At 40.0% G+C, this 12,452-nt stretch overlaps 1 protein-coding gene across 1 annotated transcript in view; it reads right to left on the bottom strand.

Annotated features, from left to right (window-relative positions):
* LOC143318636 (adhesion G protein-coupled receptor D2) overlaps positions 1-12,452 on the bottom strand; it is an 85,148-nt gene that overhangs the window by 67,578 nt on the left and 5,118 nt on the right. The window contains exons 6-20 of the mRNA XM_076727078.1: positions 12,163-12,342; positions 11,823-11,896; positions 11,071-11,370; positions 10,860-10,971; positions 10,199-10,345; positions 9,660-9,762; positions 9,363-9,474; positions 9,046-9,101; positions 8,610-8,736; positions 7,494-7,597; positions 5,500-5,602; positions 3,656-3,809; positions 3,228-3,361; positions 2,785-2,900; positions 773-893 (exon numbers count right to left, since the gene is read on the bottom strand). Of these exons, the coding sequence (XP_076583193.1) occupies positions 773-893; positions 2,785-2,900; positions 3,228-3,361; positions 3,656-3,809; positions 5,500-5,602; positions 7,494-7,597; positions 8,610-8,736; positions 9,046-9,101; positions 9,363-9,474; positions 9,660-9,762; positions 10,199-10,345; positions 10,860-10,971; positions 11,071-11,370; positions 11,823-11,896; positions 12,163-12,342 (1,943 nt within the window). The remainder of the gene's footprint in view (positions 1-772; positions 894-2,784; positions 2,901-3,227; positions 3,362-3,655; positions 3,810-5,499; positions 5,603-7,493; positions 7,598-8,609; positions 8,737-9,045; positions 9,102-9,362; positions 9,475-9,659; positions 9,763-10,198; positions 10,346-10,859; positions 10,972-11,070; positions 11,371-11,822; positions 11,897-12,162; positions 12,343-12,452) is intronic.

Below are 12,452 nucleotides of genomic sequence, written 5' to 3'. Positions count from 1 at the left end.
CCACGGGAGAAGGGCAGAATTACAGTGTATAATGGAAAACCTTTCTCTTTCTCATCGAAGACAAAAAAAAAGCAGTTTAAAGTCTATAAACTGCTGAAGTTTTTCTTTTTTTGTGTAAGTTTTAGCCGTGGAATTATTTTTTTCTTCTTTATTATAACAGACGTGGCTGTTTTCAACAAGGTTTAGGTAGAAAAATTCGAGTTGTGTTTCTGTTATCAATAGTGTTACATTATGTTTCATGTATTTCAAAAGGCCAATCACTCATTTTTAAGAAGATAAAGTAACTACAGTTACATAAGTAAAGAAAAAAAAAACAAAAAAAAAACAAACACCTGTTTTCTCAGGTTTCTCTAGTTCCCATAGTGTCAGACCTGGTCTTAAAAGAAATCCATAATGATTCAATTCAGTTCCAGATCTGCATTTTTTAAAAACTGTACCCTTACGTTTACATTTGGAGCATAGATTGTGCTCGTAAATATATGCTTTTCTTTTTTTTCTTTTATATTGATTCCTGCATTTCCCTGTGGTCAAAGCAAGGTAAAGACCTTGTATGACCAAAATGTCTACCTTACACATGAAGAGCTAACATTATTTTGCCTCCATATGAACACTATGACCACGACTCCAATTCCAACTCAATAATGAAAGTAATTCTTCTGTTACTTTTAAATGTGAATATTTCTTAAGTTTCAAGATTTACACTCAATGATAACAACATCTGTGTGTGGGTGTGTGTGTGTGTGTGTGTGTGTGTGTGTGTGTGTGTGTGTACCTGCAGGGAGTTGAGGAGGATGAAGATGTAGGCCATGACAATGGAGAAGGGCACCAAGACGCCACACAGCCATGTCAGTCCAAGGATGGGCAGCAACACTAACACTGCTTTCACTGCAGCCCTGTGCACACATGCACATGCACACAGAAACAATCCATTGTACAAAATGTAATACACATGGATAATGGAAAACACACATGCACACACATACGCACCATAAAGACTCTGAAGTTGTGGACTTGCGAGCTGAGACCACACCAGATAAAATTAATTGAAGTATTCCCTAAAACCTTTCCTTGACTGTCCTGAGATCAATCAAAAGTTTCTTAACTTTTCAGCTCTTCTTGGACAAAACTGAGCGGCTTTGGCATGCAGGCTGTTCCATATACAGCACTGTGCGGCTGGGAAAGCTCATGGGGTGACAACTTCCCACCTTAAATCCGCCTTAATTCTGTTTAGAGTGGAATTATCTTCCTGCTCAGGTGACCGCCAAACCACACCAGCTGTGTGTGTGTGTCCGTGTGTGTGTGACATGGCGGGCGGCGAGCCCTAGTTTACTCAGCGGAGGAATGTGTTTGAGTTTCCGCGACGGCTGCCACCCAGGGGTGCCAAATGGTTCAAGGCCTGCTTTGAAAACCTTCATAAAGCACCTACTGTGAGCCCTGGTGGGCTGAGGTAGTGAAAAAACATATACACTTTCACATGATTTTCACTGATAGGATCATATACAAGCCTGCTAGGGGAAATCTACTGGATCACATGCAGCAGAACTGCAGTCTAATGAGTGCACACCAGTGCCAGAAGGAAGTGAAAGACAATGCTAAAGACAGCTGTGATAGGGCTTGACAAGATATTGTTTCTGCAAGGACACTGTAATAGCCAGAAAGGGGGCAATGAAGGCAAGTTTAGCCACAGTATACCACATTACAACTGAAGCAAACCTTATAGAATGTCTAGTTTATCTGCTAAATACCATGCAGTTAATAAGCCTGCACTTCAAATGACCAATCACAGTCCTTCTCAACCACTCCAAAGACAGACAGATTAAATAAAACAAGCAAGTGGAATCACATGCAGCAGACAGAGCCATACAAGTCACACGTACATATATTTTTTATGGCATTTCATTTCATATTTCAAAAACCCAACATATTGCAATTTTCTATTGTTGCATCTTTGCAATTATCATTCAGCCCAAGGTAGCAACAAGAATGAGACGATTAAATAATATATAGAAAATGAAATATAAAAATGCAAACATTCTTGCACCACACCATTGCAAGGGATAAGATATTCATCCATCCAAATATTTTAGAGATCATTTTAAAATATCAATATGTGAATTAGGGTTTCATCAATATGGTTTTCTTGAAGGACAGTACTGTAAAGTGCTGCTAATTTCGGCCTGCAGCTGCAGAGAGATGATATTTTACACTAATGGATTCAAACCATTCTCCAAGAGTTTCCCCCTAAATGTATTTAGTCTTTCCAACAATAATATTAATAGCACGACAGCCGGTACTGTACCTGCTTCTACTGCTGACAGTTATAACATATTTCAAATCAAACAATCCTACTCCTGTAAGAAATTCAGTATGAGAATAAGACCCTGTGCTAAATTAACTGTTTTGATACATTCTATAATATTTACCTCATCCATACATTGGAACTAAACAACACCAAGGACATTTTAATAAGCCATTTAAGAAATCATCAGAAAACTCACATGAACCATTTCTGTATCTTGTCAACACTGAAAGATACTAAAAACCCACACAAGTGGTTGAAGCTTGGAGCCTTTTCTGAAAAGTATTAATGCAATCCATTTAAATAGTATTCCTTTCTTGTTTGATAAATGAGGCTTGCCGTTTTAAAATGACAAATCCAATATAAAATCTTGCAGCTGCTTTTTGTTTGACGTCCACTAGCTGCAGCTCGTCTGCTCCAAGGCCTGTGGCCTGGGTGAATACATTTAAAAAAGAGGACAAATGGCGCCTCCTTGTGGTCTGTACCTCATTTGCTCATAGGCTTGCTCTGCAGGACTGGTGCCCATGGCCAACATGATGGACCGTCTCTTGGCTGTGGAGATGGTGATGACCACCACCCTGGTCAGTACCATGATATTCACCTGGAAAAAAAGAAATCATAAAAATGAGAGGAGGCAAAGGTAAAGTGACAGAGAGATGAGCACAGAAGACGTGCACTGACATGAGAGGGGAAAGAAAACGCAAATAAAAAAAGATGAGGAGTTCAGATATACATGTTAACATATCTATGACTATGAGATTGTGGGAGATGAAAGAAAGATTAAGGAAACAGAGACACTTGCACTTCACTACTGCTTTTTAAAAAGCAAAGTCTTAGTACAAAATGGCTGAATGTGCCTTGTATTTTGGATTTTAACAATTTCAGCCCCAACAGATTGCATGATATGATTAGGATTTAATTTTCTGACCATGATGATGAAGATGACTGGCCCGGCGAAGCCCCAGATAACGCCGTTCTGGACACTGAGCCAACAGTAGCCGTCGGCAGAGTATTTGCCTGAGGCTGATGCCAGCGTGATGGTGACTATCAGCACTGGCAGACCTGGAGGGAGGGGAAAAAAAAAAAACAGAGGAGGAGGAGAATAAAAGAAAGGAAAAATGTATCAGGAAGATAATCAGGAAGAGGAAGGGATAGGAGCTACATTAATAGAGTATTATGATGAAAATGGTCACAAACATCAGGCAAAGATCAATTTTAGTGTCAATCAAAAAGATAATAACCAGAATTTTATCATATCCTTTATCATTACATTACAATGTCCTTCACAACAAAAACCATGGACATTGACTACACAAGTGTGAAGAAAGTGGTTTTGCTGTTGTTAAGCCACAGTACCCCAGCCGATGAGATAGTAGTACTTCATGTGTCGGTCCTCGCTTAAATTGACTGCGACCACCTTGCTCCAGAGCAGCAGACCCTCCACGAGCATCCAGCTAAATGCAGCCATGAAGAAGAGATGGAGGAGTGCCGCCACCAGTGTGCACGCCACCTACAACCACACCAGCACAGGCATGCAGGCCGACACGTTACACTTCATGTTACAAGCATGCAGGTTAAGCTCCTGAGTGGCACGTATTAACAGCAAAAAGTAAAATTGACCTCAAAACCTATGTCACAAACATTACAAGCAACTAGTCTGGTTTAACGTAGTGCAAACGAGGGAGAGTTGGTTTAGTGCTCCTTAATCTGGATTCACTATGTTCATACAATTTGTAAGCATCCACTAACTGTGAATTCAATAGAAATGTCACATGTGCATCTAGGATCTACACAATTTATAGCAGATGGGAGATGGACAATTTCACTTTTCTATTCTATTAGAAAAGCTAGGTGTGGTGTGTGTCCTGAAAGACACACACAAACACAAAATGTCAGAGGTTAAATAACTATATGTTGGTGATGGATTGCGTAAGGGCAGCTCATGATTGCAGGTGATGAATGAGGTGACAGTGGTCACTAATATCCCATTCAGACCATTTACAATCCCAGACACACAAACTACTGTTTGTTGATGCTTTTTAGAAATGTACTCCAAATTTCTGTCTCCAAATCTTTCAATAATGTAACAGGTTTACAGTGTGCATAAACTTAAGATTGTGCTGGAAATATATTGTGTTTATTGTAATCTGACAATAATAGATTAATATCTATTAAAACAAAACATTGTAAGGAGGATTAAGAATGACAATGTAAAAATTTAACCCTCAAATAATGGTAGAAGAAATAAAACAATATTGAAAATAGAACAAACAGAGTTGATCTAATATGAGAAATGCCATAAAATATCAATTACATCATAGATTAAATCCCTTCCAGATATGTCAGACAGCAACATTATATCCCTTTGAATCTTCCTTAGCAGTACACTGAAGCCCTGCAGATTAATTGATTGTCAACAGGCCCAAACATGTGTTAAAACCTTGTTGACATCTGAAAAATGGTCAGCACATACATAGATATGAAAGTGTTTGATGAATTTCCAACAAGCTGCCACCTGCCCCAGGGGTAAAGCCCACCCTGACGTGACCTGGGGTCAAAGGACAAGGGGTCAAACCAACTACAGGCCAGTGGGTGACTGCGGAGACGGCTGGACCATGTGTTCTGGGTGATGGATCAGACATTAGTGGCCACTTAGGCAACACCCAACACCGAGCCATTGGTTTCACTTGGAACCCCAGTATGGATTTGGATTTCAAGTTTCATTAAGGCTGTTGATTTCAAACAGTGCTGTGCGTTAACATTTAAAAGAATAGGACAGTGGACAACAGCTTAACAGCCATTTCAAATTTCATAATCTATGAGGAGAGGGTTATAATATTCAAAAGCATCTTTGAAATCTCAATTATTACTTGAGTTTATTTTATTGTGAAAATCTTTGTATTAATTGCCTTAATAAAACATAAAAATCCAGTCTAATGATATTTTTTCTTGCTTTAGAAAAAACATCCTTGTATCTAAATAAACTATGTTATCATTTGTTAAGCTGCTCCCATTTTCATCCTCCTACTGATGATCGATTTTTCATGTAAAGTTTGACATAATCCAACACATCATATCTGTCAATAGCTAGCAAATGAGTAGTGTCTTACTGTCCCTCCTTCTCCTCCCTCCTTGATATAACAACATTTAATCCTCCATATTGGTAAACAGAATCAGATGTTTTAGTTGGCCGCCTGTACCTTGTTGTGAATGGCTGAGCCGCTGCAGAGCAGGATCACCTGGGCGCAGATCAGAGCGATGAACAGGTTCTTATGAATGGACGTTCTGTCAGATTTGGGGATACTACGGACAGAGACGGGGAGAACTTCAAATTCTTTGACAGACATTGTCTTAAAATGAGATACGGTAAGAAGTGACAGTGTTACAACATAGCGATACCAAAAAATGCCAACACATAAATGGTCCATTTTAAAGCAGAGTAGATCAATTCAGTAACTTAACATAACAACCAGAATATGCAAGCAGCAAAAGAGGCTGAATCACAAAGACAATAGGATTCATCCACTGGCAACCACATCTGTCTGTTCCAAACTTGACGGGAATCCATCCAGCAGTTGTCAGGATATTTGATTCTGCACCACAAAGCTGGACTGATGGACAGGCTGACTGATCAATATTCCCATCACTAGGGTGACTTAAAATCAGAAATGTCTCAGGCTATAAAATGGCTTGACTCTGATTAGCTTTGAATGACTTTATGGATTCTTGTTTGACACTTCCCCCCTGTTGATTGTTGTGCTGCATCATTCCAGATCTGTGTTTTCCATTTATATCTTCGTAAGAAATTTTAACACGTCACGCTTAAAATCGCAATTTGCAGTGACTGTTTTAAGTTTTCCAGTATGCTTTGTTGCTGGGCTGATATCTGATTAATACTATGCTGAAAGGTAGTGTATAAACACCACTCATGTACCAGATACTTTCGCATTGGAACCATCTCTGGAGACAAAAGTATATTCCGTCTTTAGACCACATCAATAGGTTAAACATTTCCATTTCAGATTTTCAGTAACATACCATGAATGACACAGACAGATGGATCTGGTTTAAAGTGGTAAATGAACTCATTACCTTCTGATAGGTTCAGTCTATTTAAGACTCATTCCATATGTGGATCACTGCTTGTGACCGCCATAATTGTACAGTCTGATTATGCATGCATATAAGGACACATGCACCTCTTTGTCTGTGTGTGGTTCTTATGTGTTTGTATGTAACACAAAGGCATGTACCTCATGTGCCAGCATGTGTGTGCAATGCATGGCTGCCCTCTCTGATTTCAGGACAGTCATAAATCATCAGGGCAGCTCCTCTCCAGCTGATCGTGATCCCTCAGTGACCCTAATGTTAATTAACGTCTGCAGGATGCTGCCATAAACCTTCACAGTGGACTCACACGTAGACTGCAGTAATTACTGAATCAGCTCTAGTCAATACTCAGAGCAGCCTTACAAACAGAGCATGAGCAAGAGTGTGAGGGAGAGTGTCACATCAAACATCTGACAGTGGCACATACAGTATGGCTTAAAAACACCCTAAATTGGTGGAGTGCATGGTTAATTTGAGCATATTTATGTCGAAAATTAATTTAACTTCACAGGTGGTTTACCTGTTCATCCATATAAACAAAACCAAACACATTCATGAGTGGCAGCAAGAACTAATTTCTACGGATGTAAACTTTATTGATGCAATTAGATTGGTGGAGATCCAAATTTCCCCAGTGAATAATCAAGTTGGAAAGTCCTACAGTGAGCAATGGGACCATTCGTGATCCTTACCTTGAACTGACTCCAACGGTTGATCTGATTCTATCATACTTAAATGTTGTCATTAGCTTTGTTGCTATTATTACTAATATCAGTTAATTGGTTTTGAGATCTTCTCCCACAAACACATATAAAATTCTTTGAAAATGCAGAATCATTTTCATGATCTTGGCACAGAAATCGTCAGATTTCAATACAGAATTACTACCAAATTTATAAGTTATTAATATTTTCAAAAACAGTGTGATACATAGGAGTTAATTCAACTCTTGTGTTATTATAAAAATATAGCTCTTGTGCAGCTAATGTGTTCTCCAAGTGAAAGAGGGGTAGAGGCTCAGTTGTGTGCATGACATGCTATGTTGGCATCGTAGGCAAGCAGGACATGAAAATCTGGTACTCACTCTAGCACAGTGAACAGCATTAAGGTCACTACCAGCGCACACAGAGACGCACCAGAGCCAATGAACGTCAGCTTGGTCAATATAAGCTCCTCCTCAGGACTCCACTAAGACAGAGGGGAAAGGTAGTTGTGAGAGGCAGAGAAGGAAAAGGAGAGAGAGGGGAGAGCGGTGTGAAAATATCGCAGGTCTGAACCACCTGATGCGTTCTCGAAGACACCGAGTTTCTGCGTCATAGCTTAATATGTGGAACAGCTAACTGGTATGCTAATGCTAAAGCTAATGTTTTGCTTTTTGTTTGTTTCACTCCCTTTGTGCAGACAGAAAGAACAGTTCTACCAATGAATTCCTCAACTGGAAAAGCACAATGGGAGTGACGCCTGCTGGTTAATATCGTGTACTACAAATCCTACCCACAATTTTGGAGGTTAATGATCATGACCTGGATTTAGATTTCACAGCAGCAGCATTTAGACTTAGATTTTTTTTTCTTTGTTTTTTTACAGTGACTATATATAAATACTCGACTCAAAATATGACTCTACCTCTTTCCAATCTATTGGCAATGTAAGGCAGCATATCTTAACAAAACTAAACAGATGCACTGATTGGTTCCAAACAGAAGTGAAAATGAGGTCTAATCTGCCCCAAAATGCAGGTTAATTAGTTGTAACGTAATGTGACTCATCAGTCTTCAAAGAGTGTACCGCGGGGCCTGTCTATCAAGTACATTTATGTGCATCAGCAACAAACACACAAACTGTCCCAGCACGCAGCAGAGGGGGCTTTCGTATGACAACAAAACCAGCTGAGCTTGCGTTGCAGTATGAAGTGTGGAGAAAATGTTAGGTCTGGCAATGTGAGATGACACAAAAAACGTCAAAAAAAAAAAAAAAAAAAAAGTTCCACAGCCGAGTCATTGCTCTGGTTATTTGATTGCTGCAAATGATTCCCAAGATTCAGTTTCTCTTGTCCCTCAATATTAAATACTTCAACACTGCTCAAGTGTGTGGGTCTACAATAGACCCAGTTCTAACATTTCACCACACCACTCATAAACTTAACCACAGTTTAATTTGAAAAATTTTAATTTGCATCACAACACATCTCATGACGTACCTTCGACTCCAGGTAATTCATCAACACTGCAAAGTTGGTGGTGTGATTACACAGACAGGAAGTGACACCAGAGCCGGCAAAGATCACCCTGCAACCATCACCAGACCAGTTGTTTGTATGATTTTGCCTGTACAGCCCAATACACAAGCAGAGACACACATAAACACACAGTTAGTTTCAGAGAGAAGAGACATCAGTATAAACATGAAGGATTAAATATACAGTATGTGAGGGTTTCATAGCTGTCTCTCTGAGCATTGTTGTATTCAATAATAAAGACGAACAGCATCAAAGAGTGAAATATGTAAAAAAAATTAATAATACACAATAAGAGACCGCCAGTTCATCATTTACCCCAACAGCCTGAATCTCTTATTGCAGTAAAACATTAATTTATCAGGGCTGTTCATGTGACTGTGTTGTTTATCAAACTTACACCAAGCTGAAGTTCCAAAAGGCACAAACAGGAATAACGCGCTGTGAATACTCCACCTACAAACAGAAACACATGTTTGCACCTGTTTTCTTTCTGCCATTTTCTCTCTTAATATATCACTTCAGCCTCTAAGCAGCCAGAAGCGACATGGATAAAGGCCACCTGCTGTTGGCTGCGAGATTAAAAGTATGTAGTAACATACTGCATTTCAAAGGGCAACAACTCAATTACAATTCAACTGCTCTTTGCGGAGAAGGGTAACTTTCTATAATAATAATAAAACTTTCTAATAATAATAATAATAATAATAATAATACCACATGTGATGAGGAAAGGGTGTACTCGACGGCCACAGGGATGGTTTGGGCCTTAGAGGGATCACGCACGGTGGCTGATATGACAGCAGAAGCCAGGTGACCTGGGAGGATTCTGGAGAGTCAGACAATGGTTAGCACTTACATCCATCTCACAGCTTAAATCCAGACTACCGGTAACAACTGTCCGAGTCATACAAATAAAATACGCTGCTGACACTTTGTGTGTTTGTTTCTGTGAGTTGTGTCAGAATGGTTTGCAATGTTTAAAGCAGATCATAGGAGAAAGCTCCAGCCAACCTTTTTACGCTCTCTTGGTGACTCAGTGGAGCCTCCTCGCCTCCAGACACAATCTCACTCAGATGGCTGTAGTGGGTATGAATAAACATCAATTCTTTAAAACCTGGTTCGAGAGAGAGGAGAAGAAGAGCAAATTCAGCTTCATCCTTTAATGATACTAAATATTTTGCTGAGCATCACTTTACTTCTGCAGTGTTGCACTTCAAACACCACTTTCACACATTCACACCCGATAGTTGCCAAAGTTTTATTTACCCATCTGCTTAGAGTTCTGTTACCAAAATGTCTGCCAATTATTTTATATTTTGATTACTTTTTGTAGCCCCAACTGTAGTTCCATATGCTGCAAGTATTTGGACAAACTCTCATAGTAAAACCTCAACAGAAAAGGATGTGTTAGGGTTAGGCAAGTAGTGGTTATGGTTATGGTTAGGGTAAGTCGCCAGAAAATGAATGTAAGTCTGTGTAATGTCCCCAAAAGTGATGAAACCTTAACGTGTGTGTGTGTGTGTGTGTGTGTGTGTGTGTGTATTTCCTACCCAGTGTGTGCATCCTGTGAAGCTCAGTGTCAGGGATAAGTAACTCATCCTGACCGCTGCTGCTGGCGATGTGAGAGCCGAGTGCAGACGGCTTGAAGACGTGACGACAGCTCTCGTCAGACAGCTTCTGCCACTTCATGTACACATCTGGCGACAAAGACAGCAGAAGACACCCAGACAAGAGAGACAGATTTATAATAACAGCAGCCACGAATAGAAATGCAAGAATCTTCTCTCTTTTTTTTTAATTTATCAGTTTTACAAAGTCAAGACCTACCAATGGTTTGGGTCATTAACATTATATCTGACTTACTGGTGTACTAAAATGATTCCTTAAAATCTGAACATGTAACCAATGCAAAGACAGAGAGATGAAGGGGTGCAATATAATGTAAACAGTTACGTTCTTTAAGAATAGCGTGAATACACAAGAAAAAAAAAAACAGAAAATGCAGTACTCATTGTTGCAACCTCCACATCACAATAATGATTGTGAAAGTGAAATGTGTCAGACAGTTTTGTCAATACATTTTTTTAACCCTATTTTTCACCTATCTACAACTTCTCCATAAACTTTGATCACCATTGAAGCCATTCCTTCTGTATTTTGAACTAAACACTGGGAGATAATCAATGTTTTCTTTGAAGATGTTTTTATTACCTATGTTCTTGGTTGAAAGAGTGAAGCCTCTCCCCTCAGCAGACAGCATGTCAGCAAGAGTTTCAGTGAGGTTGTCAATGCTCTTGACGACAGTAAATGGCCCCACGCTGACCTGCACAAGAAATCCAGACCCACCAACAAAAAGTCAAACCAAGATTCATGGAGGAGAAAGGACAGCTTTCCTGGGTATAAACGCAGGTCGTCCCCTCACCCCATCCTCTGTCAGGCCCATCCACTGTGTAGCCATGTGGGGCTCCAGCATCAAACTTGCCATCTTTACATAGTTGGTAGCAATGGACACCATGACCTCTGCTGCATCCACTCTGGCAGAGGGAGCGCTAGCTAGTGCGGTCAGGTCCATCTCAATCATCTGGGTGAGGTAGAGGACATCGCTGGAGGTGAGGAGGTTCAGGCCACCGGCCTCCAAAGTACTCAGAACAGACTGGGTCAGCTGCCGCAGCAAGGTCAGATCTCTGACCCAAGAAGTGTTACCGCTCAGCTCCTCCATCACCTGAGGAAAAGATGGGGGGATAAACAGAAACTTTATTACCTTTATTTATGCGATGCTGCTAATTCACGAATCCCTTGTCTACACACCACAGGATCACAGTCAATTCCGTTCACTGATTACAACAGATTCTCTAGTTTTTGTCCCAGTAAATCCTGACAAACATCCGATACTGGGGAAGAAAAAAAAAAGGTTATTAATTTCCTGACTGTAATCTTGTAGTGATTGTTAATATTTGCATGTCTGGTAACAGACATGTAATTCTGAGTTTGTTTGGAAGGTGTGTATTCTACCTTAAACAACAGGTGTGTTTTTTATCATATCAGTGTGCAAAGTCTCTGTATTCTCAGGTGTCGAGCTGCTTCTGCACCAATATCATCAGGATGAGGTCCTGTGAATTTATCATACTAGACAACTGAAGTGATGATGTGCCACAGCTCAACTGTCCAACTCACAGGTTTGGTCAGATGGTCCTTGTTCAACCCACTAAAGAACGGCGTCTTTGGTAAAGCGATAACTTCCAGCACATCTGCAGACAGGAACAGAGACAAATGCAATGCAATATAATTCAGCCTGTTAGACAGAAACAACACACTACAGCCACAGACATCAATATAAATCAATGACAATTAAAAAATGGCAATTATCTGGACATTTGCATGGCAATGTCCAGATAATGCTCTATTGTCATGGCCTCTAAGGTTAGATACAAAAGACCAAATCATCGCATACATCAAGAATACAATGCATAAACAATCACTGACATTATTATTATTATTAATAATACACTGGTACCTTTCTTAAACTGGCAGACAGCCCCTCTGAATGAGTCACACTTCGCTTCACCCCAGCTCTCAATAACAGGGTCAAAGATGCCACAATCCTCATCAGACTGAGGGCTGTGGAACAACTCAAAGGGCAAGGTTTGATTCTGCAAAGAATGTGCGTCCAGGAGGGAATCCAAGAACCGATTTGCTACAACAGTGAAGGAAACGGTGAAGGTTAAATGAGAGAGAGACACATCAAGACTGAATGTCATGTCTAGTTGCAGTATTGAGGATAATGCTACACTTCAGAAGTCTTGC

The sequence above is a fragment of the Chaetodon auriga genome, chromosome 3 (assembly GCF_051107435.1).
Source record: "Chaetodon auriga isolate fChaAug3 chromosome 3, fChaAug3.hap1, whole genome shotgun sequence".
NCBI lineage: Eukaryota > Metazoa > Chordata > Actinopteri > Chaetodontiformes > Chaetodontidae > Chaetodon > Chaetodon auriga.
Note: the sequence above shows the minus strand (reverse complement) of the source record. Positions and strands in the feature narration are given on the sequence as shown.